The following is a 25354-nucleotide window of genomic DNA, read 5'->3' on the forward strand; positions in this document are numbered from 1 at the left end:
ACTTCACTCTGAAAGGTGTCTCATTTCCAGCATGAAAATTCTGCCATTCAGACATAATCAGCCAAACCAAGCAAGAACAATGTTCTGCATTTAAAGGGCTTAATAATTCAGAAAACATTCGGAGACTGCAGAGCTTTAGTAAATAAAAAAAGTTTTTCAAGTGCCATGCCTCTTTCACAAGGAAAATCTCTCACAAAAAACTTGAAAAAGTTGATGACGTTAAAAACAAAAACAAAAAAAACCCCCAACTTCCACAAAGTTTCAGTACAAGCTGAAAGAACAATTCCAAGTTACTAAAGCATCTAATGTTTTAGTGGGACACACCAAGTTAAACTTGAGGCTTAATCCACTGAAATATTTTCTTTGTTTCTGTATATTTATTAACTTAAGTTAATAAATAAGCATGTAGGGGAAGAGTCTGGAACATTTCAGTTCAAAGTAATGAGAGCATCACTTACCTAAAAATAGGTCTTTGGAGATGCTTTTTCTTGATTGTAACACAATCATCCATTTAAAGGGGGGGGAATGACTTCTTCCTGCAAATAACGCCAAAAAACCCAGGGAGTAATCTGGAAACTTGCTCTTAGCTACTGTGCTGCAGAGAGCACACAGAATGATTTTTTGGTGCTGGGGGAAGCCTCCCTCCCTCTCTCTGACAGAAGAGCAAAAAAGGGCCATAGAGGCCACATAAGACAGGCACGTCTGTGCACTACCAAACCGTGCAGGCTATCCAAAAACACTGGAGTCAAGTTGATCGAAGGAGGGAATTGTACTGGATTCCTTTCAACTGTGGAAAGAAAATGTGAAACTTTGCCAAGTTTTACCCAGGTAAAAATGTGTTAGATTAGTCCAGCCATGAGAACACTTCTTACACATGCTGGTCAAAGTCTTAAATGCAGTCTCTCTCTCTCTCTCAAACACGCTGTTCTGAGGCTCAACTTTTTCTTCAAAATAAAAGTTGTGCAGCTGCCTCAACATTCCCATGCGAGTACCTTCAGAAAGTTTGTTCTGTTAAAAGAACTGTATACAAATTAATGAAGATTGATGGATCTGGTTTGTGGGGCTGGCTCCACTTCAAGAGATCGTAATTATTTTACAATCTGGCTTTTATTCACTCTGAATGATGTGTGGATAATAACTATGCAAATTGAAGCACTACTCATAATTTTTGGCACTCGTGACCTAATAACCTACAGTTGGCTGAAGCAGAGAATGGTGGCTGCAGCTGGTGGAACCATTACGACACAAAAGCAGACCTTCCCTACGGGAGCGAGGAAAAGAAAGACAGCTGAGTTCAGTCGACAACACTAATGCACCACCATTGTATGTACCAAAAGACTTCAGAGGATTCAAACAGATGAAACAAGATGCTAGGAGCTGACTGACATCAAACTAGCATAAATCAGGAGGAACTCAAATGGTGGTAATGCAATTAATCTGGGGTGAGTGATATGGTAAAGAGGCCACAAAAAAAGCCATTGTAATTTAATTTTTTGTGAACTTAAGATTGATATCACACATGATTAAATTATACAATGTAAACACCAAATTAAATCTGGAAGGTGCCATAAATACAGCAGCAGAACCAAACGGCAGGATAAGTCATGCCAAGAGGTGTCCTAGATTTTTTTTAAGTGTTTAGGTTAAAAAAAAAATACCACATTCCATGTTAAAAAATTATGAATTCTGCAAAATGTCCATAAAAGAACAATACATATAATCATTAAGAAATACTATTTAGGTTTTTATACTGCTCCCATCACAGTGGTATCTGAGCAATTTAGTGCTCGCTCTCTCATTGTGCAGGCCTTCTAGTAAAATCTCAAACATTTTCTTGAAAGACATTCCCTTGAAATCTCATCTATCGCTCACTGGCAATCATTTCTTCCTTAACCTCTTGCAGGGCAATTTTCAGAGACACACATGGCGCTTATTTCCCATTGACTTTTCATGGGACTTAGGCACCTAGCTACAATTAGTGCCTTTGAAAATCCCCTCCTAGATTGGATATTTCTTGTTTATAAAGCAGATCAGTACTGTGAGGTGGGTTGGTCAGGGAACACACAGAAACTGATCCCCTCACTATGAAAAATTCTGTTTCTGCATTAGCTGAATAATGTAAGCCACAAATTTTTCTTACATGGAGAAAATCTAAGAGTATCTGCTGAAATCTTGGTCAGTCTTGCAGCCATCTAAAAAGGTACAGACAGAGGGCCCTCTCCAGTCAGTCACCATAATCCAGTATTTTCTCCTACACTACAGTTAGACCCAGAGGTAGAGAGGAGTATGGAATCCTCTGAGATCAACTAGACACTCTGTAACTTTGTATTAAAATCCAGCTCCCTAAAATCCTCAGATAGCTCCCCCAACAGCTATAGCCCTGGACCACCCTGTCGGGGACGGGGTCACATTGTGGAGGGGGATTCATTTCAGATGGAACGTGTATAATTTACTTGTGAAATGCCTGTGTGGTTTAGAAAGGAATAATGGCAAAAAGAGTTCCTTCCACAGCCCCAACAACATGTGTGGTGGGACTCCAATGAGATCAGAGAAGGGACAGATTGTCACAAGAGCGACAGGACCACTTTCCAAGCTCACCAGTTCCCACCTGCTTTCATCAGTTAAGGTTGGCCAAATAATTTGTCAAAAATATTTGACAGAAAAAATTAGTTTTTGATTTAAAAACATCTTTCATAAGAACTGTCTGCTTTCCGTGGAAAATTTAAACTCTGTGGGTGGTTTGGATTAAATAATAAATATTATTATTATTAATAAATGCAATAAAAATGAGAGGAACATCCAAAACCCAGCAAGTTTCAATTTGGAAATGCCACTCTGATGCCTCATGGAAGTTGTAGTTCAACTGCCTCATGTTACCATTCTCCTCTACGCAACTGGACCTCATCTCCCATGATTCATCACAGACAGGGGCTCCCTTTGTGCAATCCAATGCCTTACCAAGAGAGGAGAGCGTGGTGTATCATGTAGTCCTACTAGAAAACCAAACCTATAGGGAAGAATGGGGACATGAGGCACCTTGGTAACATTTCCAAATTGTATATTTCAGTTTTCATTTCAAAGCTTTTGACAAAGATGTTCAGTTTTTTATTTTTCACCGAAAAGTCTAAATTTTCCATAGGGGGAAAAAACCCAAATATTTTCTGACCAGCTCTGTCCATTAGGTTTTACACTCCCTCACCTACCTGCTTCTACATAATTAGACGCAAAAATTTGGATTTAGCTACTTAACTATAAGCGTCTGCATTTGACATGTTGGACTTTAATCCATTGAGTGCATTGGCTTTGTTTAGCATCCACAGGAATTTACAGGTGTTAAAAACTTCCCCATATTGTTCACTAAGTCCAACAGATATAATTGGACTTAGATTTTTTTAACATCTATTTTTTGGAATAATTAAAAATAGCAATGGATTTCTACACTCATTTTTTAAAAAAGCCCATGTCTCAAATTGAAAAGATTAAAATGAAATTTGTTCTTTCAAAAATGGTATTACATAGTGATACTGTCATTTTATGTTGTAATCAGTATCTTTATTATTAGCATTATTTTAACTTCATCTTCTGTAGCCTGTCTGTACTAAGTCAAGGATATTTTCTGACACCTTAACAAGATGATGTCATCTTTACTCCAAAGTTATGATGTTCAGTATACAGACATCATTATATGTCTGCATTTAGAAAGCATATGGCAAAACAATTATAATGTATTCAGTAAAGACTGAAATTTTGTCCACCATGGCCAATAATAATATTGCACTGGCTCAGAGCCAGGAATGCCAAGTTTTGACTTGTGTATCCCAGATCTATTTTAGCATCCTAAATCCCAAAGGAATTTGCTCCTTCCCACTTTCTTCCCCCCAACCCACCTTCCCCTTGCTTTTCCTCATCACTAAAAATGCCAAGTATAAAATCCTAATGAAAACTGATAAAATCCTAATAAATAAAAATAAAGTAATGAAAATGTTTTTCAGAAAAGTTATTCACACTGACAAGTGACTAACTTCAATAGCCAATAGTCCATCTTCACTGGCATCAGCAGGAGCATAAACGGTGCATATTTTACAGTGTATTGCCCTGGAATCTGGGCCACCGCTCCTCTTTACCACATAATTGCAGCTAATTGTAACAGGCTTTTGGCACTCAGCATACACCACCTTTCAATGGCCCTGACTCAGCTCCTGTCTTCTGCTACCTTGGGGTTAGACAGGAACAAGATTGGGTCCTAGAGCAAGTTGCAGTTGGGTTCCAAGGAAATGAATAGACTATCATTATCCATTATTGAGTACAGTGGTATGTAGTTAGTTTGAAGACAAACATTGATTGGAAAAAAATGCTGTTCTGGTTCAAGATATCAAAAGATTTTTAGTGATCTTCGCTCACTTGAAAGAATCTATAATGTCTCATAATATAGACTGGCAAAAAACCACTGGGAGAAATTCTTATTCTTGCCTTGTTCAGGGTAGGTGGATGGTAACAATGCTTGTAAAGCTACTCATACTCCAGAAATTACTTTTAAATATCAAGATTCATGCAGGAAATCAATGGTGGTAATTCTCTCTTAACACTTACCTTTCCAGATCTCTTTTCCCAAACTTGCGATCTCTAAAAGAGTGCATGCACAGCGGTAAGTTGCCAACATTTTAACAAGGGGCTCCCTCAAATGTTTTCCACCTAATTTGGTGACACACCTGTGTAAAACAAACCTTCTACCTTCCAAAACCATAAACTAATACTATTCACATTCTGAACTTCTCCTTACCCCCACAAAAATAATTCGTCTAGCAGCTCTATACTCCTCCCCAAATTCAACAGTCTTTCCAGCCCCCTCCTTTGTGACACAGTGTTTTCTGCTCCTCGGCGCTCCCCTATCTATCAGTTGTTCTTTACAGTAGCAGCACTGGTGAGAGGTGGGCACCAGGCAACCTCTGATGACAGTGGTGTTGCCAGGTGACTCCTCCTGCTGTGGGGTGGTTGGCTGGGTTCCAGGCTCCTCTGGTGTGGGTTTGGGGATCCCTTAGGAATGGCTCCCCTTTTATTCCTGAAGTGCACAAGTCTCCCTATCTGCTTTTGTGGAGGAGCAAATATCCCTTGGCACATAGGAAAAGGGAGGCTAGGGTGAGATGGTTTCACCTGGCTGGTGTGGGAGTTCTAGGGCGGGTAATGCGTTTCTAGGCTCCCTCCCATTTCTTCAGATTCCAAGCTGGGATGGAGAGGGACAGGCAGTCACTAGATGTGGGAAAAGGCAGGCTGCAATCTCTTTAGAACTCCCACTCAATGCAATAAAGCTCAGCCCTATATCTTCAATATGCTGGAGCAGCTGCTGGATGAGGGGCGACTACATGGTGCACTCCTAAAAGTGCTACTAAAGACAGAAGAAAAGTTCCCCTTGTAGTAGCTGCCATGTCTACATCAATGGTGGGAGTGCCTACAATGCAGCAGCTGCCTGAGTAAGCAGCAACCAGCTCAGCCCCAGCCTCAGAGAGGAACCATAATTTTAAAAAGCAGGGGAGACCGTAGCATTTTGGGGTGAGCTGTGTCCCAATGGCTTGCATCTCCTCCCGCAACATAATTAACTGCTGTCCACCATGATCAGACCATGCACAGAGCTATCTTGAGGATTAGGGTGAAGGTGCAAGACAACTGTTTGGAATATACCTCAAACTTAACTGACTAACATAAAAATATGGGCATGAGTGAAGAGGGAGGGGAAATCTTCAGGATTCCCCAGCCTCCTGCTGCAGAAATGGAGCCTAGATGCTTCTTGTCTTCAGTCCTCCCAAAAGGATTATATTTTCAGGCTAACTTCACAAGGAAAAGGCCTAATACCTTCCTTGAAATGAAGGCTGATATTTGTCCTTCATGGAGACCCCAGGGAAGCTCTCTTATGAAAGGGTTCCAGCTGACCATGCTTATGTTCATCACCAATGAGTTCCTTAGGACAAATGCCTAAACTTTGTCCAGGATCAGTACTTCCCTGGTCTAATCAATCATTTTTAGTTCATCCAGTGCACAAAAAATAGGCCAGAACTCTCACCTTTTTGAGACGGTTTGAACATTTGCAAGCAATGAAAAATAAAAAAAGACCTGACCAGAGAAAGTTAAACATACCAAACATGTTTCAGTTTATAAACAATGAATGAGTCATTGTTTCCTTCATGCTCTCCACTTGGATTTCTTGCTCTTGTTTTTCTCCTCTTGGAAATCTTTGTTCATTCATATTTTCAGAATCACATTTCAGAAAATCAATGTCTGCATTGTTTTAACCACACACTGCAATGGGATTACTTAAATGAGCAGATTTCATAGCTTCTGGAAGAGAGCATGCTGTACCAGCACCCCTTTATGATGCAGGCTAATTATGCTGTTCTCTTCTCCTGCAGCTTTTAATGTGGGTACAATATAATTGGCTTTATTACTCACACTTTTATTTTTCATGTCAATTTAGTGCTCATATAAACTGTGAGATTGACAGTCTCAGAGAAGGGAGACTTCTGCTTAGCCGGCAAACAGGTACACCACAAACAGTAACCGTGTAAACTTCTCTACATGGCCCATCAACATGCTCATCCCTAGTGGAGGTTTTTCTGACAGTTTTTCCATCAATAAACAGACTTTTTTTAAAAATTATAGTTTTCATGAAAAATTAAGAACTTTATTCACAAAAAAATTTAATCAAAACTTTGACATTTTTATCAAAATCACTGTGGAAATTCTTCATTTACCAAAACCCCATTTTTCAGTAAGAAAACAAGTTTCTATATATGAAAAATGATTATGATGATTTTAAAATCAATTTTAATACATTTATTTTTATCCAATTTCTTAAAATCCGAGTGATAAATGTCCAGTGACAAATGGGTTCATTTCAAACCCTACAAAAGTGAACTGTGGAATGAGTTCCTGGTCCTCCACAGTTACCAGAGAGAACCAGGATACATCTTACAAAGGGAGCTTAATAAATGGAAGCATTTCCCAATCAGGGAGTTCTCTTCATACTGCTTAATGCATGGCTCTGTGTGTTTACGTCCTCACACTACATAGTGTCAGAAGTGAGTGAATCCCTTCTTCTAAAGAAAGGATAAGGAAGAGAGACCTCCAGACTGGCTAGTGGTGAGTGAGAAAATGGAAAAATCAGGGAGACGACCAGTGAAAACGGCAGCAGGAAATAGGCAGAGCCATGTCTCGATGCAGCATTGGAGCCCATAGTGCAAGTGATTCTGTTAAAGAAGTGTGATTTTGACAACTCAGGCAGCTGGCCTTGGTGGATTGAGAGATTTCAGCAATTCTGGATGGCTTCTGGCTTAATACAAAAAGCGCCAGAAACCAGGTAAATGTCCTGATATTTGCCATGAGCGATGCTGATGATGACATCCCGTGTGCTGTACCTCTCACTGATGAGGGAAAATAATATACCAGAGTGAAAGAAGATTTTGATGCCCATTTCATAGGCAGACAAAACATTATATATCAAAGGGTCAAATTTAATAGAAGGTGCCAGGCAGAAGGGGAAAAAACAACCGAGGCCTTTATTACTGCAGTTCATAGTCTTGCTGTATGTTGCAAATGTTGAATGTTAAAGGACAAATTAATAGGAGACAAGATAGTTGTTGGCATAAGACACACCAGTATTAGCACAGCTTCAGATAGATCCAAATCTCACACTAGCGAAAGCTATAGCAAAAGAAACAGCAATGTGACTTACATGATAGCAACACAGGGGAGACTGCATCTGACAGCACTGACACAATAAACAGAAAAGAATTGCGAGAAGAGCAGTCTTAAATTTATATACATAAGAATAGTGAATTAAAGCATGGGATGCCCAAGAACCTTAACATGAGGGAAGAAGGGAAAGGTGCAGAAGATATGGCAAGACGCCACAGCTGGCAACAGTGTCAAAAGTGACAGAAGTTATCAAATGCCACAAAATGAGACATTTTGCAATAGCATGCAGATCATTAAGATTAGTGGAAACAATCCAAGAGGGAGTGATATCAGATGACAATGAGTCCATAGTTTTAGGGACTACTTCCTCAATAGAACAGACAACACCTTGATACATATGCATGAATCTCAACAGCTGAAACCTTAAATTTAAAACTGATATTGGGGCAGCAATCACTGCAATTCCAAAAAAATATCATGGCAGATCTCCATCCCAAGACCACATATAATTGTACGTGGAGCTAGCAATACTACTTTTGATGTTTGTGGCCAGTTTTTTGGGAACTGGAGAAATGATGGAAAGTTCTTCAAAAAATATGAAATTCAACGGCTAACACCACCCCTACGAAGACTGGCAACAATAAAAGGATTATACCTAGTAGAGAAACTGGAATTCATAAGTGGCAAAAAGCAAACTAAACAAGATACACCTTGACCTATAAATGCTGTCGGGAGAGTAAAAATTAGAAATTGGTGCCATTAATGACTCACCTTACCTGAACCCCAAGACATTTCTTGGATAAGACGACTCCTGGACATGAAAGCTCATTTTGGGAAATTCCTACCAAAATTTAGCTCATCTAAAAAACCCATGAGGGTCACAACATGTGGATCTCCCATGAGGGAGACGACAACCACATTTAATAAAATAAAAACTACTGACAGCTCCACCTGTTTCGACACAACAGCTAGTAAACTATCCAACAACAGTAGCAGCTGATGCATCTTCATATGGTTTAGGAGCAGTGCTCACAGAAGCAGCCAGAAAGAGACCAGTTGCATTCATATCGAGAAGCCTCATAGAAACCGAGCTGTGGTACGCTCAACTGGAAAAGGAAGCATTAGCAGTCATTGGGGCACATGAACAGCTCAGTGCCTATCTGTTAAGCTTCGATTTTAACACAGAAAAACCACAAGCCCTTAGTGCCATCACTGGGTTTAAAACCATTGGCTGAGCTTCAAACTAGGGTTCAAAGATTTCAACAACAGCTGATGCAATTTACTTTTGAGACTGAACACCTAGAGAAAATATTTGCTGCTAAGAGTGCTATCTATAGCCCTGATTAAGCAGCCACCAACAGAAGAAGCGGCAACTTTAAAGAAAGATGTCTAAGTTCACACTGACCATGTCTTGGCAGCAAATCTGGCATCTGCCGGATGATTGCTGCAAATTAAAGGTAAACAACTAAAGGATGAGACTTGCCAAAAAACTAACTCAACTCTGCCAAAGAAGGTGGGGTCAATTTCCAACAGACCTATTACCATACTAGCAGGGCCAACCAAAATGACCTTCACATAGCCGATGCCCTGCTTCCGAAAGGACAGCACATTTTTATACCGAAGGTACTTCAGAAAGAGATGCTTTCTAAAATCTACAAGGGACACCAAGGTATAAACAAGTGCAGGGCATGAGCACAATAACTATCTGTATGGTGGCCCAGTTTCAGTAGGCAAATTCAGACCTTAATAGAGAGCTGCAAGTTATGTAACAAAAATAAATAAATACAATAAAAGAAGTCACCAAAACCACTCTCTCAGCAAAGCTACCTGACAGACCTTGGCACATGGTAGCCGCAGATTTCTTTTCCTGGAAAGGACATGTGTGTTATTGTAGCCAATCACTTCTTCAGATATATTGACTTGTCTATACTCATCAGCACAGGTCATCCAGAAACTAAAAGTAAATATTTGCAAGACTTGGAGTTCCTGAAGTCCCCATATCTGATAATGGAATTTTGAAAACAGGATACGGATATAAAAATTCTGTATAACCAAACTTCAATGTTCAGCACAGAACAAAAGCACTGTCTGAACTGAGACCAAGGAATAAAATTTGACTCAAAAGCCCCCAGACATTCAGAGCTGAATAGAACTTGTCAGAAACTCCCAAATCCTAACCAGTGGAGACTTCAAAAAGAGTTCTCTGGAGAAATCAGGTTCATCTTCAATATTTCCCAACACTGCAGGTACTCTGTCACAATGCAAGCCCCGCCCACAGGAAACTCCATGCACAAATTCAATAGAAGCAAGAACGCTGTCTGGAAGATTGATCGGACCCTTTCAAAGACTTGATTTTTAGAATACTTCTTAGGACTATTTAAATAGAACTGATATGGGAATATACTAGGATAAAAATGTATAAGGAATTTGAAGTTTTGTTTATCATTTAACAATTTGAAATAATGTATATACATAGAAGTTTTAATCTTTATAATAAAAAAGGGAGATGTGGGGTGGTTATAGAATTGCTGATCCTCCACAGTTACTAGAGAGGACCAGGGTATGTGTTGCAGGGAGAGCTTAATAAAATGGAGGAACTTCCCAGTCCAGGAGTTCGTTGGATACTGCTATGTTCTTTGTGCTTATGTCCTCACTCCACAGGAACCAATTTTGAAAAGTTTTATTCAAATAATTTTCCCCATTTTTCAGCCAACTCTACTCATACCCAATTAGGAAGGAATCACCTTCTGGGGATGAGATGGTAGGTCAGGCTAGGTGCCTATTCAATCCCTCTCTCTCTCTCTCTCTCTCTCTGTCTGCTGAAACTGACAAACATGCCAAATAGCGTCAGTTGTGATGGTACTGGATTATGAGATGTGGACACTTTTGGGTTATGGATCAGAATTGACAATCCAAATATAAACCACTGAACTCACTTTGTTGTGATGTCAGATGTGAACCATTAGCCTGGAGATGAAAGAATTACCAATCTCATGAGTTTCCTAAATCCTCCTTGTTAGACAGATTTATGTTTTTTAAAAAAAATTGTAACAAAACCAAAAATTGCCATTGAATTTTTGCCCCTACATCAGTTACTTTGGCATCAGCTGCAGCTTTGATGGATGTATTTTATTTACTAGTTTTCTTTCCCGCTCCTATCCATAATACACTTGGCACTAGTAATTAGTCCATTACACGTCTCACTTTCACAGGCACCAGATTCATCCCTCCAAAAATGTTTTAATATAGAAAGTATGTAATATTAAAGAGAGAAGCCCAAGTATCTTCTACGACCCACTGCCATGTACAATGCATGTAAGCTTCTTGTTATTCAAATTGTCATCAAACAGGTAGGACATGATGAAACTATTTTGAAATTAATGATGTAAATAACCAACTTGTGGATTTTTCATGATCTTGAGGCTGAAATCATTAAACACAGAAATATGTATATTCATTAATGCTACTCTGCCATCATCCTGGCAAGACAAATCACAAATGAAATTAACACACGTCCAAGATAATATCCAGTCCAGTCAAACAACGAATAATACTAATGAATATATGATAAACTGATACTTTTTGCTCAAGCCTCGAGGTTGTTCCTTGGAAAATGTCAGGCATTTTGTGGCTCTGATATTACCAGGTGATTGTCAGGAAGAAACAAGTTGGCTTGTTTTATTTTTACTTTTGCCAAGACAGCATTTAATAAAACTGTTAGTGAAATAAATAAGCACATTACCTATCAGATACATCACCATGTCTAAACTGTTCTATGACAGCTAAAGCTGGGTGATCACAAGCACATTTACAGAAGCATTACCTGGGATATGAAAAGGAATCTCTGTTGGCCTGAACTTATCCCTTCTTACTTATATGCATGAGCATTTGGAGCAGAGTGCTTGGTACAAGTTATGCTTGTGTATTACAGCAAGAGAAACAATACTGTCTGATTTACGTGCCTGGTTGCAACCAGACAATACAGCTCCAATTTGGAATACTGAGCATCAGATACTTGCAGTCAGCTGTTGCATTTAATCTCCTCTCCACCACCACCTTGAGCACACGCTAATTCACAAAGCAATTTACTGAATAAATTCAAAATTACCAATAATTTTGAGGAAATCACACTGCTCATGGATATTTAAGGCCAGAGTGCAAGCCCCTTACTCATATAACCAGTCCCATTGAAGTCAGTGGGAATAATTTTGTGATTAAAGGGTTGACAGTCTGGCCCTTACGGAGACAGACAGACAGAAACGAAGCAGCTAAAATTATTAGTTATTTGTAGCAAATTATTCACTCCGCTTTAATGACAACCAACTATTTGTTGTTATCCTTAACTAATCAGAACATCTTTATGGAGAAGAACATACATGGGTTTGCGGAAGGAATGAGCCATTCTCCATTCTTTTAAAGAAAAAGGTTTTAATGAGTCTTGCAATGAAGCTACTGGAAGATGCATATTCTGTGATCACCCAATAGAACTTTTAGTGTATTGCTTTCTTTGCTTTTATTTAGAGATACCAAAACACCATGTGCACTTGTATAGCACCTTTTAGCTAAGGAGCTTTTGCAAATATCAATTAAATAAGCCTCTAAAGATTTCATAAGGCAGGTATTATGCCCTTTTACAGATAGAAAACGTAAGAGGCAGAGAGAAATTAGATGACTTGTTGAGGACCATATAGCCAGCCATTAGCATCAGCGTAGCTCAAGGATCAGAATGCTAGTATAGGCCAGCCCCCATTGTCATCACAATGTGATCTAGCATACTATTTAGCATGGTATCTACTCTAAGCCTCACAGTTAGACAACACCTCTAAAGCATGGGTTAGATGATTCAATGGTTAAGACACATTAGTGCTTTCTACATTAGTGCTTCCATCACCACGTTGCTGCTAGTGCTACAATGGGAGATTTCCCCAAAACTGTCAGCGTAGACAGACACCATGATAGCAGCTCCTGCTCTGAATATTAGTTTGAACCAAAGACTTGTTTCTAGCTTGCCACAAAATGGTGGGAGACTGACCTAAACTGATTAGTTTCAAAACTTACTGCATGTCAGAGGACTCGTATGATCTTATCTCATTCACCTGTGTCACTCCTCCCCCCATATTCCCTTACAAATAAGGTTCCAGTTAGAGATGGTCCAAATTGTAAACTTTTTATTCACATCTGAATTTCCAGGGATATTTGAGTCTGGAGTTTGGGGCTCAGCTGCAAATTTTGAGGAATTTCATATCCAGAATCTATGGGTGTTCAGATCCAGAGGTTTGGTTCAGGTCCATCTGTAAGAGGAACAATATTTCTGTTTAGCAATGATTTCAACTATTTGTTACCGTGTGATAGAACTGAATGAGCTTGAATTTGGAGTCAAATAGATAGAGTAGTGGTGGAAGCACTTGGGGACCATTTGGAGCCAAAGATGCAAAAAATTAACCAGAGGATCCATGAATGGGAACAAGCTGGAGAATTTTCCATGAATGGAAACAAGGGTTGAACATTTTACTGCTGCATCACATCCAGCATCTGTTAGCCTAGGGGCCAAAAGGCAAGAATGTACCCACATGAATGTGCATTCTTGGCTCATGGCATGAAATAATATGGCAGCTCACACAGGAAAAATTTTTAAAATAAAATAAACATATTACTGGGGAAATGAAAATCTCCTGCAGTTAGATCAGATTAAGAACTGGTTAAGAGCAAATCTGATTGATTCATTTTAATGGCATTGTATGTGTGTGGTGTGTTTTAATATGTTGGATCTAAAATAATAAATCCAAGACTTTCCATAAAACTTTGCTTTGGCAATTATAAGTACCAGTTAGAGTGGCATTAAGTTAACATATCTGCATCTGCATGAAAAAATAAATCTAAAGCTGGGAGACATAAGATATTGCATTTTCCAGAAGAAATATAACTAAGCTAGAAGACATTCAAAAGCCTAAATAATGTGCTTTTTGCTTGCTCTCATTTCAGGAAGATGATAGTAAGTGTCAACAGTACATCAGTCACAACATCCAAGACACTAGCAGTCCTCTGATTTGGTCTACAAATAATGAGCTTGATAGTGCCTGTAATGCACAGCCACGCATCCCGAGCTTTCTGAAAAGCATCTGATCTTGATTTAAAGATTGTCAGTGATTGTGAATCCACCACAATCCTTGGTAAATTGTTTCAATAGTTAATTCCTCTCACCATTAAAAACCATACACCATATTTCCAGTCTGAATTGGTCTAGCTTCAACTTCTAGCCATTGGATCGTGTTATACCTTTCTCTGCTAGAATGAAGAGACCATTATTAAATCTTTGTTCCTTGTGTAGGCATTTGCAGACTGTAATCAAGTCACCCCTTAACCTTCTCTTTGTTAAGCTAAATAGATTAAGCTCCTTGAATCTATCACTTAAAGGCATGTTTTCTAACTCTTTAATCATTCTCATGGCTCTTCTCTGAACCATCTCCAATTTATCAGCATCCTTCTTGAGCTGTTGACACTAGAACTGGATCTAATATTCCAGCAGTTGTTCTAAGTGCCAAATACAGAGGTACAATAACTTCTCTACTCCTACTTGAGATTCCTGTTTATCCATCCAAGCATTGCATTCGCCCTTTTGGCCACAGTGTCACATTGGGAGCTCATGATCAGCTGATTATCCACCAGGAACCCCAGACTTTTTCAGAGTAACTGCTTCTCAAGATAGAGTCCCCAATCTCATAAATATGGCCTATATTCTTTGTTCCCAGATGTATACATTTAGCCATATTAAAATGCATATTGTTTGCTGGAGCCCAACTTACCAAGAGGCCCAGATAACTCTATCAGTCACCTGTCTTCTTCAGGATCAACAACTCCCCTGATTTTTATGGTCACCTGCAGACTTTATCAGTGATGATTTTATGTTTGTTTTCTTCCAGGTCATTAACAAAAATATTAAGTAGCGTAGGGCCAAGAACTGATCCCTGCGGGACTCCACTAGGAGCATATGCGCTCAATAATGATTATGTGTTTACAACTATATTTTTTGACCTAGCAGTTAGCCAGTTTTTAATCCATTTAAGATGTTAATGTTTCTAATTTTTTTAATCAAAATATAATACAGTACCAAGTCAAATACTTTAAGGAAGTCAAATTATATTCCAGCAACACTATTACCTTTAACAACCAAACTTGATAGAATTTAAAAAAATAAAAAATATCTAGTATGACACGATCTATTTTCCATGAAATTATGTTAATTGGCATTAATTATCCTTTAATTCTTTATAAATCGAGTCCTGTATCAGCCACTCCATTATCTTGCCTGGGACTGACGTCAGACTGACAGGCCTGTAATTACCCGGATCATCCCATTTACTCTTTTTAAAAATTGGCACAAAATCAGCTTTCTTTCAGTCTTTGAAACTGCCCTAGTGTTCCAAGACTTCTTGGGGTGAGAGGGGCACCATTAACAGCCCAACGAGATTCTCAGCCAACATGTTTAAAACTCTTGGATGCAAGTTATAATATTTGAAGAAACCCTTAATATTGTAGTGATTACAGAGATCCAGCACACTGTGGCTCGGGTAAATGCAAGACTAGCTAAATTTCCTGTTTACACAGACTCTTACAACCTTGCCCTATACCCCCTAGTGGCAGCTCTAAACATTCACAGCTAACACCACAATATCTATCTAAGATTAAATTTGCAAGATGTTAAAGACCATCTCAGGAAATTAAGAGTACACTGATTTTGATTTGGTCTAGAATGTGAGATTTTCTTCTGCAAGTTCACTTAATGAAGAAAGAACTTTAAGCATTTAAATAGTGGGTAAAATGAAATGATCATTTTATAATTAATGACTACATGACAGGCACTAAAAATATAATTGCTCACTTATCAGCCTCTCTCACAAAGCAGTTGGGACATTTATGAAACTGGGTTTCTCACTAACTTGTGAGAACTCTGTATAAGCAAGTGCCTGTGCCCACACTGCTTGTCTGTAAAGTGTCATTTAACTACAGAATTCTTCGCACTTGGAGCAATGCAGTGGAGAAATGGATAATTAAAAACCAGATTAGTTATGTGAATTCACGTATTAGATTTTATTTCCCAGAAAGCGTTTTGAAGAATGAGATTGTATGAAACACTGAAAAACTGCATGATTCACCGAGGCATTCCACATAAATGTGTAGCTTAAGGAGAAGTGAAAGAGGTGAGAGCTAGTCTCGGCTAGGGCTGTTTTAGCATGGTAATTTTTAGAAAAAAAAATAAGAGGGTGGCCATGAAGAAAGGCGTAAAACCAACATGCATCTGATGAAGTGAGCTGTAGCTCACGAAAGCTTATGCTCAAATAAATGTGTTAGTTTCTAAAGTGCCACAAGTACTCCTGTTCTTTTTGAGAAATATAATAAGGATACATTGTGAAAAATAGAAAATTAGGAATAAAAAACATTCTAGCACAAATCACTTTGCTTATGCTAATAAGGCAGAGAGTTAAACACAACAGAAATCATAATTGATCTGTCCTTAGAAATTCTATTTTTCTTTCTAAAAAACTTTATTTAAAAAAAAAAGTGGGTGTGGGGGGGACAAATATCACCCCTAGCAATGTTCTGGCTCTCATGGAAAAAAAGTGTATTGGTCTGGGTCTTCATGTAGCACTGACAGAGAGAATGACGGTTTGTCAACTGCATTGAAATGGAATAGCCTCAGCCAATCACAGCACAGGCATGCTGTACCATTACTGACTCAGAATTATACAATGGTTTCCAGTAACTGTGAAGCAGGATGTGTCACTATCCTCAGAACTCTGGACGTGCAGTATCCCCACAAACATAGCCACCTCATCCTCTCATTGCAATCCGTTTGGCAGAAAAGAAGAAAACCTTCAGATCTAACGGTCTGTCTAGAACAAACAACTGGACTGCAATTAGCCTACTAGGTGACATAGGGCAAGTCATGTCTTCCCTGTGCCTCAGTTTCCCCACCTGCAAAAATGGGGAGAATGATACGGACCCTCCTTGGTAAAGATCTTTGAGATTAGAAGATGAAAAGCTCTATACTGGAGGTAAGTATTATTACAGACAATAGTCAGCAGTGAGTCGTACTTCAGTTCCAACTAAACTGGTGTTAAATATTATTTGATTGCTAGTGTAGATGAGACAAAGTCATTTTCACCACCATTACAGAAATTGTGTTTGAAACCATCTGCTTCACAAGCTGGAAATACACTCAGGATATCATCACTGTTCTTCTTTGACCAATAACTAATACACATACCTCTCATTGGTGGCACCTGAATGTGAGCACGCTTGGATTTTAGCGTCACAAGAGTCCACCTTTTACTGTTAATACTGCACATAACCTTGGATGCATGTGCTGGGCCAATGGCGAAAGTTACACACTTATCAAAAAGTGCTCCTCACACTTTTGTTACCAAATGCAAGTGGCTTTTCCAGTAGGCTAACAGCATTGGTATCCTGACTTTTCTCTCCTCAAACTTGAAATAGTGTCAACTGGACATAGCACTGGACTGGGACACAGGAGACTGGGGTCTATTCTTGTCTCTTCCACTAGCCTGTTGGGTGATCCTGGGCAAGTCACTTCCCCTCTGTCCCTCAGTTTCCACATCTCTTAAAATGGGGATAATGCTACTGACCCCCTTTGTAAGGTGTTTTGAGATCTACTGATTAAAAGTGCTTTAGACGAACTAAGTAGTCTTATTTTTCACTGCACCTTTTGTGGGTAGAAAGTTGGCTAGATTGTCGGGCTCAACGGGTAGAGATCAATGGCTCCATGTCTAGTTGGCAGCCGGTATTAAGTGGAGTGCCCCAAGTGTCGGTCCTGGGGCCGGTTTTGTTCAATATCTTCATAAATGATCTGGAGGATGGTGTGGATTGCACTCTCAGCAAATTTGCGGATGATACTGAACTAGGAGGAGTAGTAGATACGCTGGCAGGTAGGGATAGGATACAGAGGGACCTAGACAAATTGGAGGATTGGGCCAAAAGAAATCTGATGAGGTTCAATAAGGATAAGTGCAGGGTCCTGCACTTAGGACGGAAGAATCCAATGCACCGCTACAGACTAGGGACCGAATGGCTAGGCAGCAGTTCTGCGGAAAGGGACCTAGGGGTGACAGTGGACGAGAAGCTGGATATGAGTCAGCAGTGTGCCCTTGTTGCCAAGAAGGCCAATGGCATTTTGGGATGTATAAGTAGGGGCATAGCCAGCAGATCGAGGGACGTGATCGTTCCCCTCTATTCGACATTGGTGAGGCCTCATCTGGAGTACTGTGTCCAGTTTTGGGCCTCACATTACAAGAAGGATGTGGATAAATTGGAGAGAGTCCAGCGAAGGGCAACAAAAATGATTAGGGGTCTGGAACACATGACTTATGAGGAGAGGCTGAGGGAACTGGGATTGTTTAGTCTGCAGAAGAGAAGAATGAGGGGGGATTTGATAGCTGCTTTCAACTACCTGAGAGGTGGTTCCAAAGAGGATGGTTCTAGACTATTCTCAGTGGTAGAAGATGACAGAACAAGGAGTAATGGTCTCAAGTTGCAGTGGGGGAGGTTTAGGTTGGATATTAGGAAAAACTTTTTCACTAGGAGGGTGGTGAAACACTGGAATGCGTTACCTAGGAAGGTGGTGGAATCTCCTTCCCTAGAAGTTTTTAAGGTCAGGCTTGACAAAGTCCTGGCTGGGATGATTTAATTGGGGATTGGTCCTGCTTTGAGCAGGGGGTTGGACTAGATGACCTCCTGAGGTCCCTTCCAACCCTGATATTCTATGATTCTATGATTCCTGGAGACTGTATTCTCCCTTTCATTTCAGTGCTGACTACCCAAACAGTTACCCTTTGCTTTAATTATGAGTTTGCCTTTTGCTTCTGCAGTAAAATTCTTCTAGTACTCCTCTTTTCCCTCCTGTTTAGCTATCAGTTTCACTTGCTTCATATTGATTTTGTCATCTTGTGGATATATGCCTTCTTATTTTTCTCTAGACACTTTAATAAATATGGCAATGTCCCTCAACATAAACTTTGGGAACTGCTTTTCAGGTGACAATAGGCACTAGATGGACATCAAATTATCCTCAAGGTTTTTGCTTTGCTCCCAAACCCACACCTTTTGGCATGCTGCAGCACCATCTTACTGGTACTTTGATCCTAGAACATCATGACAGATACTCCATCACTCAGATTCTTGACAGATTTTGCGTCTGCATAAGATTGCTTGATGAATTTTATTATGTGATCTAGGCAGGCAAAGGAAAGTTTAGGTTCTGCCAGTATGCTGGCAAACCCCCACCTCTGATACCAGAGCCATTTATTCTGAGTCTGCAATGGAAACACAGATCTGCAGATTACACCAAGAGAAACTGAAGGACCTTGCTCCAGCAGATGGCCACTGTACTTAACCATGCTGGCTTACTGAGCTATGGTTTCAGAGTATTTCATTTCAAGCTTCTCAAACAGAAAAGTGCCTTGTGAATGGCTGAGGTAGTGCTGCCTTTAGATGGTGTGACACCACATGTTGGTAAATGCTCGTAATGCAAATGTCTGATTACTACTAAGACAGTTTTGCTGAGTTCGGATAATATCCTGCTGGTTTTACATTATGTCACACCGAATACTGGAGGGTAAAGATGCATGCTTACTGCTCAGATTCATGCTCAGATGAAGTTACAGCAAAGTCTAGAGAGACTTGATCCAGTGCGAACTGGAGTCAACCTATGGATTTCAGTGGACTTGAAATCAGGCCCTAAATAAGCCACTCAACATCCACAGATGTCACTGGTGAGCAGTGTTGCATCAGTTTAGTGAAAACAATCCATGACAGTTTTTAGGCTTTGGGGGGGGTATTATATTTTAATGTGAAAGAATGTGTGTTATTTTTCTCTCTATTGAGAACTGGACTCAATCAAGGCCACAATTTCTAAACTTGAGTTCTTACAGAAAATAAAAATGTTTTCCTAAAACTCAAGAACAAATCCAGGCCCGGAGTGACTCCATCAGCTTCCGTGAAGCTGCACCTACTTACACCAGGGTGAAATCCAATCCCACTGAAGTCAATGGGAGTTTTGCCATTGTGGTCAGACAAACAAGATTTCACCCCAGGACTGATTCCGAGGCAGATGCTAGATTTGGGCCCATGTGTGTGTCTGTATTTTTAAAAAAATGCTCTGCCCACTCTCTACTCATGTTTTATCCTACTTTGGCAATGGACTCTCCTCTCTCCCCCTCTCTGCTCCTTTCCAACATTCTTGTTTAATTAGCATGTGAACCCAATAAATGTGAGTTAGAATCAAAATGTTCAAACATTTGAACATGGGCAAAACAGGTTGGCCTCTCTAGTTAGCACAGTGCAATCTTTCAAGATAAGCAGTATTATAACATAAATCAATGCAATAAAAACATTTTTTGTTTCAGCTGCTTATGCAGGAAAATAAAGCATGGAGCGTGAGAAGGGAAATAGCACTATAATTTCCAAAGCCAGCCTCTCACAGGTTGCCACAAGTAGTAGTCAAGGACATAACTAGTCTTTCATTCTGTAAAATTATGTAGGAACACAGCAACTATTCAGAAGTCTTCCCACTCATATACTTACTCTAATGCAGAATAAATGCATTTTAGAAAGGTTATTTTCTTTATAATTTTGGGCTATTTTGAAGTTTACAAAGGACAAACACACAAGAGTCTAAAGTAAAACGCATATGTACAGAATATCCACTTATTTAATTTCCCTATGTAAAACTATTGCAAGTCAAAGAAAAGCTTTTCCTAAGCTCAGAATCATCCTGGCCAGTAGAGACAATATAATATTCATTCTAAAGCGTCAACCTGTCTTGGAATGCTGTTTTGTTTTATCCAAAATAAACAAAAGCAGCAGCATAGCACAAGTTAGATGGAGGGGATTAACGAGGTTAGTCCACCAGTCAGCCCCCCAATCTGAAGGAATGCTGATTCTATGCCCACTTGCCCCCCCCTTTCCCCCCGTCTATACCTCCCTACTGCCTGCCTCCCCCACACATATGAGTTGAAGATTTCCCTGTTGTGACATTCCCCAGGATATAATCTGGGCCAATGAACAGCTGTGTCCCCTCAGTTCTCCAACCTGGGGTGCCTTTAACACTGCTTCGCTGTGAGAGCATCCACTTCTGGCCTGCTCGCACTCAGCCTCCAGCATGAAAATTACTCCCAGCTATACTGCAAGAGTACTTTAGCCAGTTCCCCACTCCTTGAATTACACTGCAGAGCAACATCAGCAAATTCCTAGTCCCAGACTTTCCCCAGAAATGTGTGTCTTGTACTTGCCATCTCTTTCCTTCTGGAAAATACAAGCTCATAGAAAGTCTCATAGACTTTAAGGTCAGAAGGGAGCATCATGATCATCTAGTCTGACCTGCACATCGCAAAACACAAAACCTTACCCACCCACTCCTGTAATGACCTCTCACCTCTGGCTCAGCTACTGAAGTCCTCAAATCATGGTTTAGAGACAAAGAAGCCACCATTTACACTAAATCTGCAAATGACCTATGCCCCGTGCTACAGAGGAAGGTGAAAATAAAACCCAGGGTCTCTGCCAATCTGATCAGGGAGAAAATTCCTTTCCAACCCCCAATATGGCGATCAATTAGACTCTAAGCATATGGGCAAGACCCACTAGGCAGATACTACATTGGTATTGGTAACTCAGAGCTCTCCCCATGTAGTGTCCCATCACAGCCATTGTGGATTTTTGCTACTGGCAGTCGCCGATGGGCCACATGCCATTATAGGCAGTCCCATCACACCATCCCTTCCATAAACTTACCAAGCTCAATCTTGAAGCCAGTTAGGTTTTTTGCCCCCACTGCTCCCCTTGGAAGGCTGTTTCAGAACTTTACTCCTCTGATAGTTAGAAAGCTATGTCTAATTTCAAGCCTAAAACTTGAAGGCTGGTTTATATCCATTTGTTCTTGTGTCCACATTGGCGCTTAACTTAAATAACACCTCTCCCTCCTTGGTGTTTATCCCCGGGATGTATTCACAGAGAGCAATCATATCTCCCCTCGGTATTCTTTTGATTAGGCTAAACAAGCCAAGCTCTGAATCTCCTCTCAATGTAGGTTTTCCATTCCTTGGATCATCGTAGTAGCCCTTCTCTGCACCCATTCTAGTTTAAAAATTTACCTTTCTTAAACATGGGAGACCAGAATTGCACACAGTATTCCAGGTGAGGTCTCATCAGTGCCTTGTGTAAGGATACTAACACTTCCCTGTCTCTACTGGAAATATCTCACTGATGCATCATAGGAGCATATTAGCCTTTTTCAAGGCCACATCACATGGATGGCTCATAGTCCTCCTGTGATCAACCAATATACCCAGGTCTCTTTCCTCCTCTGTCACTTCCAACTAATAAGTCCACAGCTTACAGCAAAAATTCTTGCTGTTAGTCCCTAACCTTCCACTATTAAATTGTATCCCATTTCTATTACTCTAGCTTACAAGGTTATTCAGATCTTCTTGTATGATATTCCAGCCCTCCTCCATATTGGCAATAACTCCCAACTTTGTGTCATCTGCAAATTTTATTAGCACACACTCACTTTTTGTGCCAAGTCTGTAATAAAAATGTTAAATAAGATTGGTCCCAAGACCAATCCCTGACTAACTCCGCTAGTAACCTCCCCCCGCCCAGTCTGACAGTTCACCTTTCAGTATGACCCGTTGTAGTTGCCCCTTTAACCATTTCTGTTCTCATACTAATCCCCATCTTCTCCAATTTAATGAATACTTTCCCATATAGAACTATATTAAATGCTTTAATGAAATGCAGGTAGATTAGATCTACTGCATTTCCTTTGTCTACAAAATCAGTTATATTCTCAAAGAAGATCAGATGGTCTGACACAATCTACCTTTTGTAAAAATCATGTTGTATTTTATCCAAATTACCGTTCACATCTATGTTCTTAATTAATTTCTCTTTCAAAATGTGTTCCAAGATCTTGCATGCAATTGACATCAAACTAACAGGCCTGTAGTTTCCTGAATCACTTTTTCCCCTTTCTTCAAAAACAGAAAGTATATTAGCAATTTTCCAGTCAGAGGGTATGACCCCAGAGTTTACAGATTCATTAAAAATCTTTGCTATTGGACTTGCAATTTCATGTGCCACATCCTTGGATGGGGATTATCTGGGTCCCCCAATTTAGTGCATTAAACTGTTTGAGTTGGACTTCCACCTCGGATGTGGTAATTTCTACCTCCATATCCTTGTTGCCATCAACCACCCTGCCACTACCCCTAAACTCTTCATTAGCCTTATTAAAAACTGAGGCAAAGTATTTGTTTTGGTGTTGGGTCATGCCTAAATCATCTTCAATCTCCACCCCCCTTCTCGGTGTTTAACGGTCCCACTTCTTTCCTGTTTTTCTTAATTATATAGCTATAGAACCTTTAACCATTGGTTTTAATTCCCTTTGCAAGGTTTAACTCTGCTAGGCTTTTGGAAGTTCTCACTTTATTCCTACACTTTCGGACCTTCAAGAGGCAGCTTTCCTTGCTGATTCCTTCCATCTTCCATTCCTTGTAGGCTGATTTCTCTTAATCACCTGTTTGAGATGATTGCTCATCCAGCTTGGTGTGCAACCCTTCCTTAGGATTTTTCCTCTTGCTTGGGATGCAGGCTTCAGATACCTTCTGCAGCTTTGACAAAGTAATTCCAAGCCTCCTCCACATTCAGATTCTTGAGTTCTTCAGTGCAGTCCACTTCCCTAACTAATTCTCTTAATTTTTTAAAGTTAGCTCTTTTGAAATCAAGGATCGTTGATCTGTTTGTTTAATCTTCCATTTACAATAGCTCATGATCACTCGAACCAAGGTTGTCCTTTACAACCAGTCCTTCTATGAGGTCCTCACTACTCACCAATACCAAATCTGAATTGGCATCATCTCTTGTTGGTTCAGCAACTGTTTGGTGAAAAAAAATCTGTCAGCAATCACATGCAGGAAAATATGGGCCCTACTATTAGTAGCATTTGTCTTCCAATCTACATCTGGGAAGTTAAAGTCTCTCATAATCACGCAATTCATAGCAATATATATTTCATTAAAAATATTAAAGAGATCTCTATCCATACCCAAATCAGTTCCAGGTGGTCTGTAGCACACCCCAAACACTATATGAGAGAAAAGGAGTACTTGTGGCACCTTAGAGACTAACTAATTTATTTGAGCATAAGCTTTCGTGAACTACAGCTCACTTCATCGGATGCATAAAGTGGAAAATACAGTGAGGAGATTTATATACACACAGATCATGAAAAAATGGGTGTTTATCATACACATTGTAAGGAGTATGTGTATGATAAACACCCATTTTTTCCATGGTCTGTATTTTCCACTTTATGCATCCGATGAAGTGAGCTGTAGCTCAAGAAAGCTTATGCTCAGATAAATTGGTTAGTCTCTAAGGTGCCACAAGTACTCCTTTTCTTTTTGCGAATACAGACTAACACGGCTGCTACTCTGAAACTATATGAGAGGAAACTCTAGTAGCTTTCTTTCCCAAAGTGATTTTACTTCAGACTGTCTTATCCATTCCATCACTTCTAATTTCTTTACAGTCTACCTCATCATTAATATACAAATGCTACTCCACCACCTTTGCCTTTATTTCTGTCTTTCCTGAACAGCACATGTCCTTCAATACCTGTACTCCAGTCAGGACTACTATTCCACCATGTTTCTGTTATCTCTATATCATCGGGTTTCACAAATCCTGTTAACCTCAAGTGAAGTTCCTCAAACACTTCAATCCAAACACACTCTGGTTTAGATAAAACAACAAAACAAATTATTAATTACAAAGAGATTTTAAGTGATTACAAGTAATGAGGCGTAAAAGTCAGAATTGGTTAAAAAGAAATAAAAGGTAAAATGCAAACTAATACCTAACTTAACAAGCTACGTGAACTTAAAGCAAAACGATTTTCAGCCAGCATCCCTCTACCAGTTCAATGATGCTCCTTTTGTCTTTCAAACACTGATGATGCCATGAGTAGAGATAAGGGGAGAGGGATGATTTGGGGTCTCTGTTCCTCATTTTTATTTTCCTCCTCTTTGAGAATCATCTCCAGCTGGGGTTCAGGCAACAGCCATTCTGTTTACATGGGAACCCCGAGCTGTTCCAGGGCCAAGATGTAAATGTTGTGCTCACACCCTTCTTCCTGAAAAAGAATGGCTGCTTAATCAAGTGATAGTCCATTTGATTTTGTTAACAACTGGCTGTGTTCCTTTTATCTCTGAGGAACTGGTTTGTGCCTGCTTTTCTAAACTTGGAGCAATGACATACAGTAGACTCTTATAACTTTATATACAATGTCGCCACACATTTTACTAGGACAATAATGATCAGTGAATTATGAGCTTTCAAATGATACCTCACAAGGCATACTTGTACAAGAGTTATCATAGTTTTGTAAAAGTGTTGAACATAATGGTATAGACTATCGTACCTGTACCAGTCTCCCACTACGAAGGGTTGCTGTGGTGGTGTGTGGCAGAGCAGAGTTACATCACACCTCATCCTCCACTGACCTAATGTCACACAGAGATTTTTACCTGGCCAGGCAGCATGGGACCAGGGACCTAAAACTGACTCCCTGTGCCCCACCCCAGTGGGTATG

General features: G+C 39.8%; 1 protein-coding gene across 3 annotated transcripts in view; it reads right to left on the reverse strand.

The window, feature by feature from the left end:
• The window catches only part of PDE1A (phosphodiesterase 1A), a 350612-nt gene that overhangs the window by 178493 nt on the left and 146765 nt on the right, over window positions 1–25354 (reverse strand). Inside the window, exon 1 of one of the 3 annotated variants that reach the window (XM_074967721.1) lies at window positions 459–788. The exons of the other annotated variants lie outside the window; for them this stretch is intronic. Coding sequence (XP_074823822.1) covers window positions 459–511 — 53 coding nt within the window. The 5' untranslated portion in view covers window positions 512–788. Of the gene's footprint in view, window positions 1–458; window positions 789–25354 lie in introns of those variants that run through there. 3 annotated transcript variants of the gene reach the window in all.

This window comes from Natator depressus, chromosome 11 (assembly GCF_965152275.1).
Source record: "Natator depressus isolate rNatDep1 chromosome 11, rNatDep2.hap1, whole genome shotgun sequence".
NCBI classification, from domain to species: Eukaryota; Metazoa; Chordata; order Testudines; family Cheloniidae; genus Natator; species Natator depressus.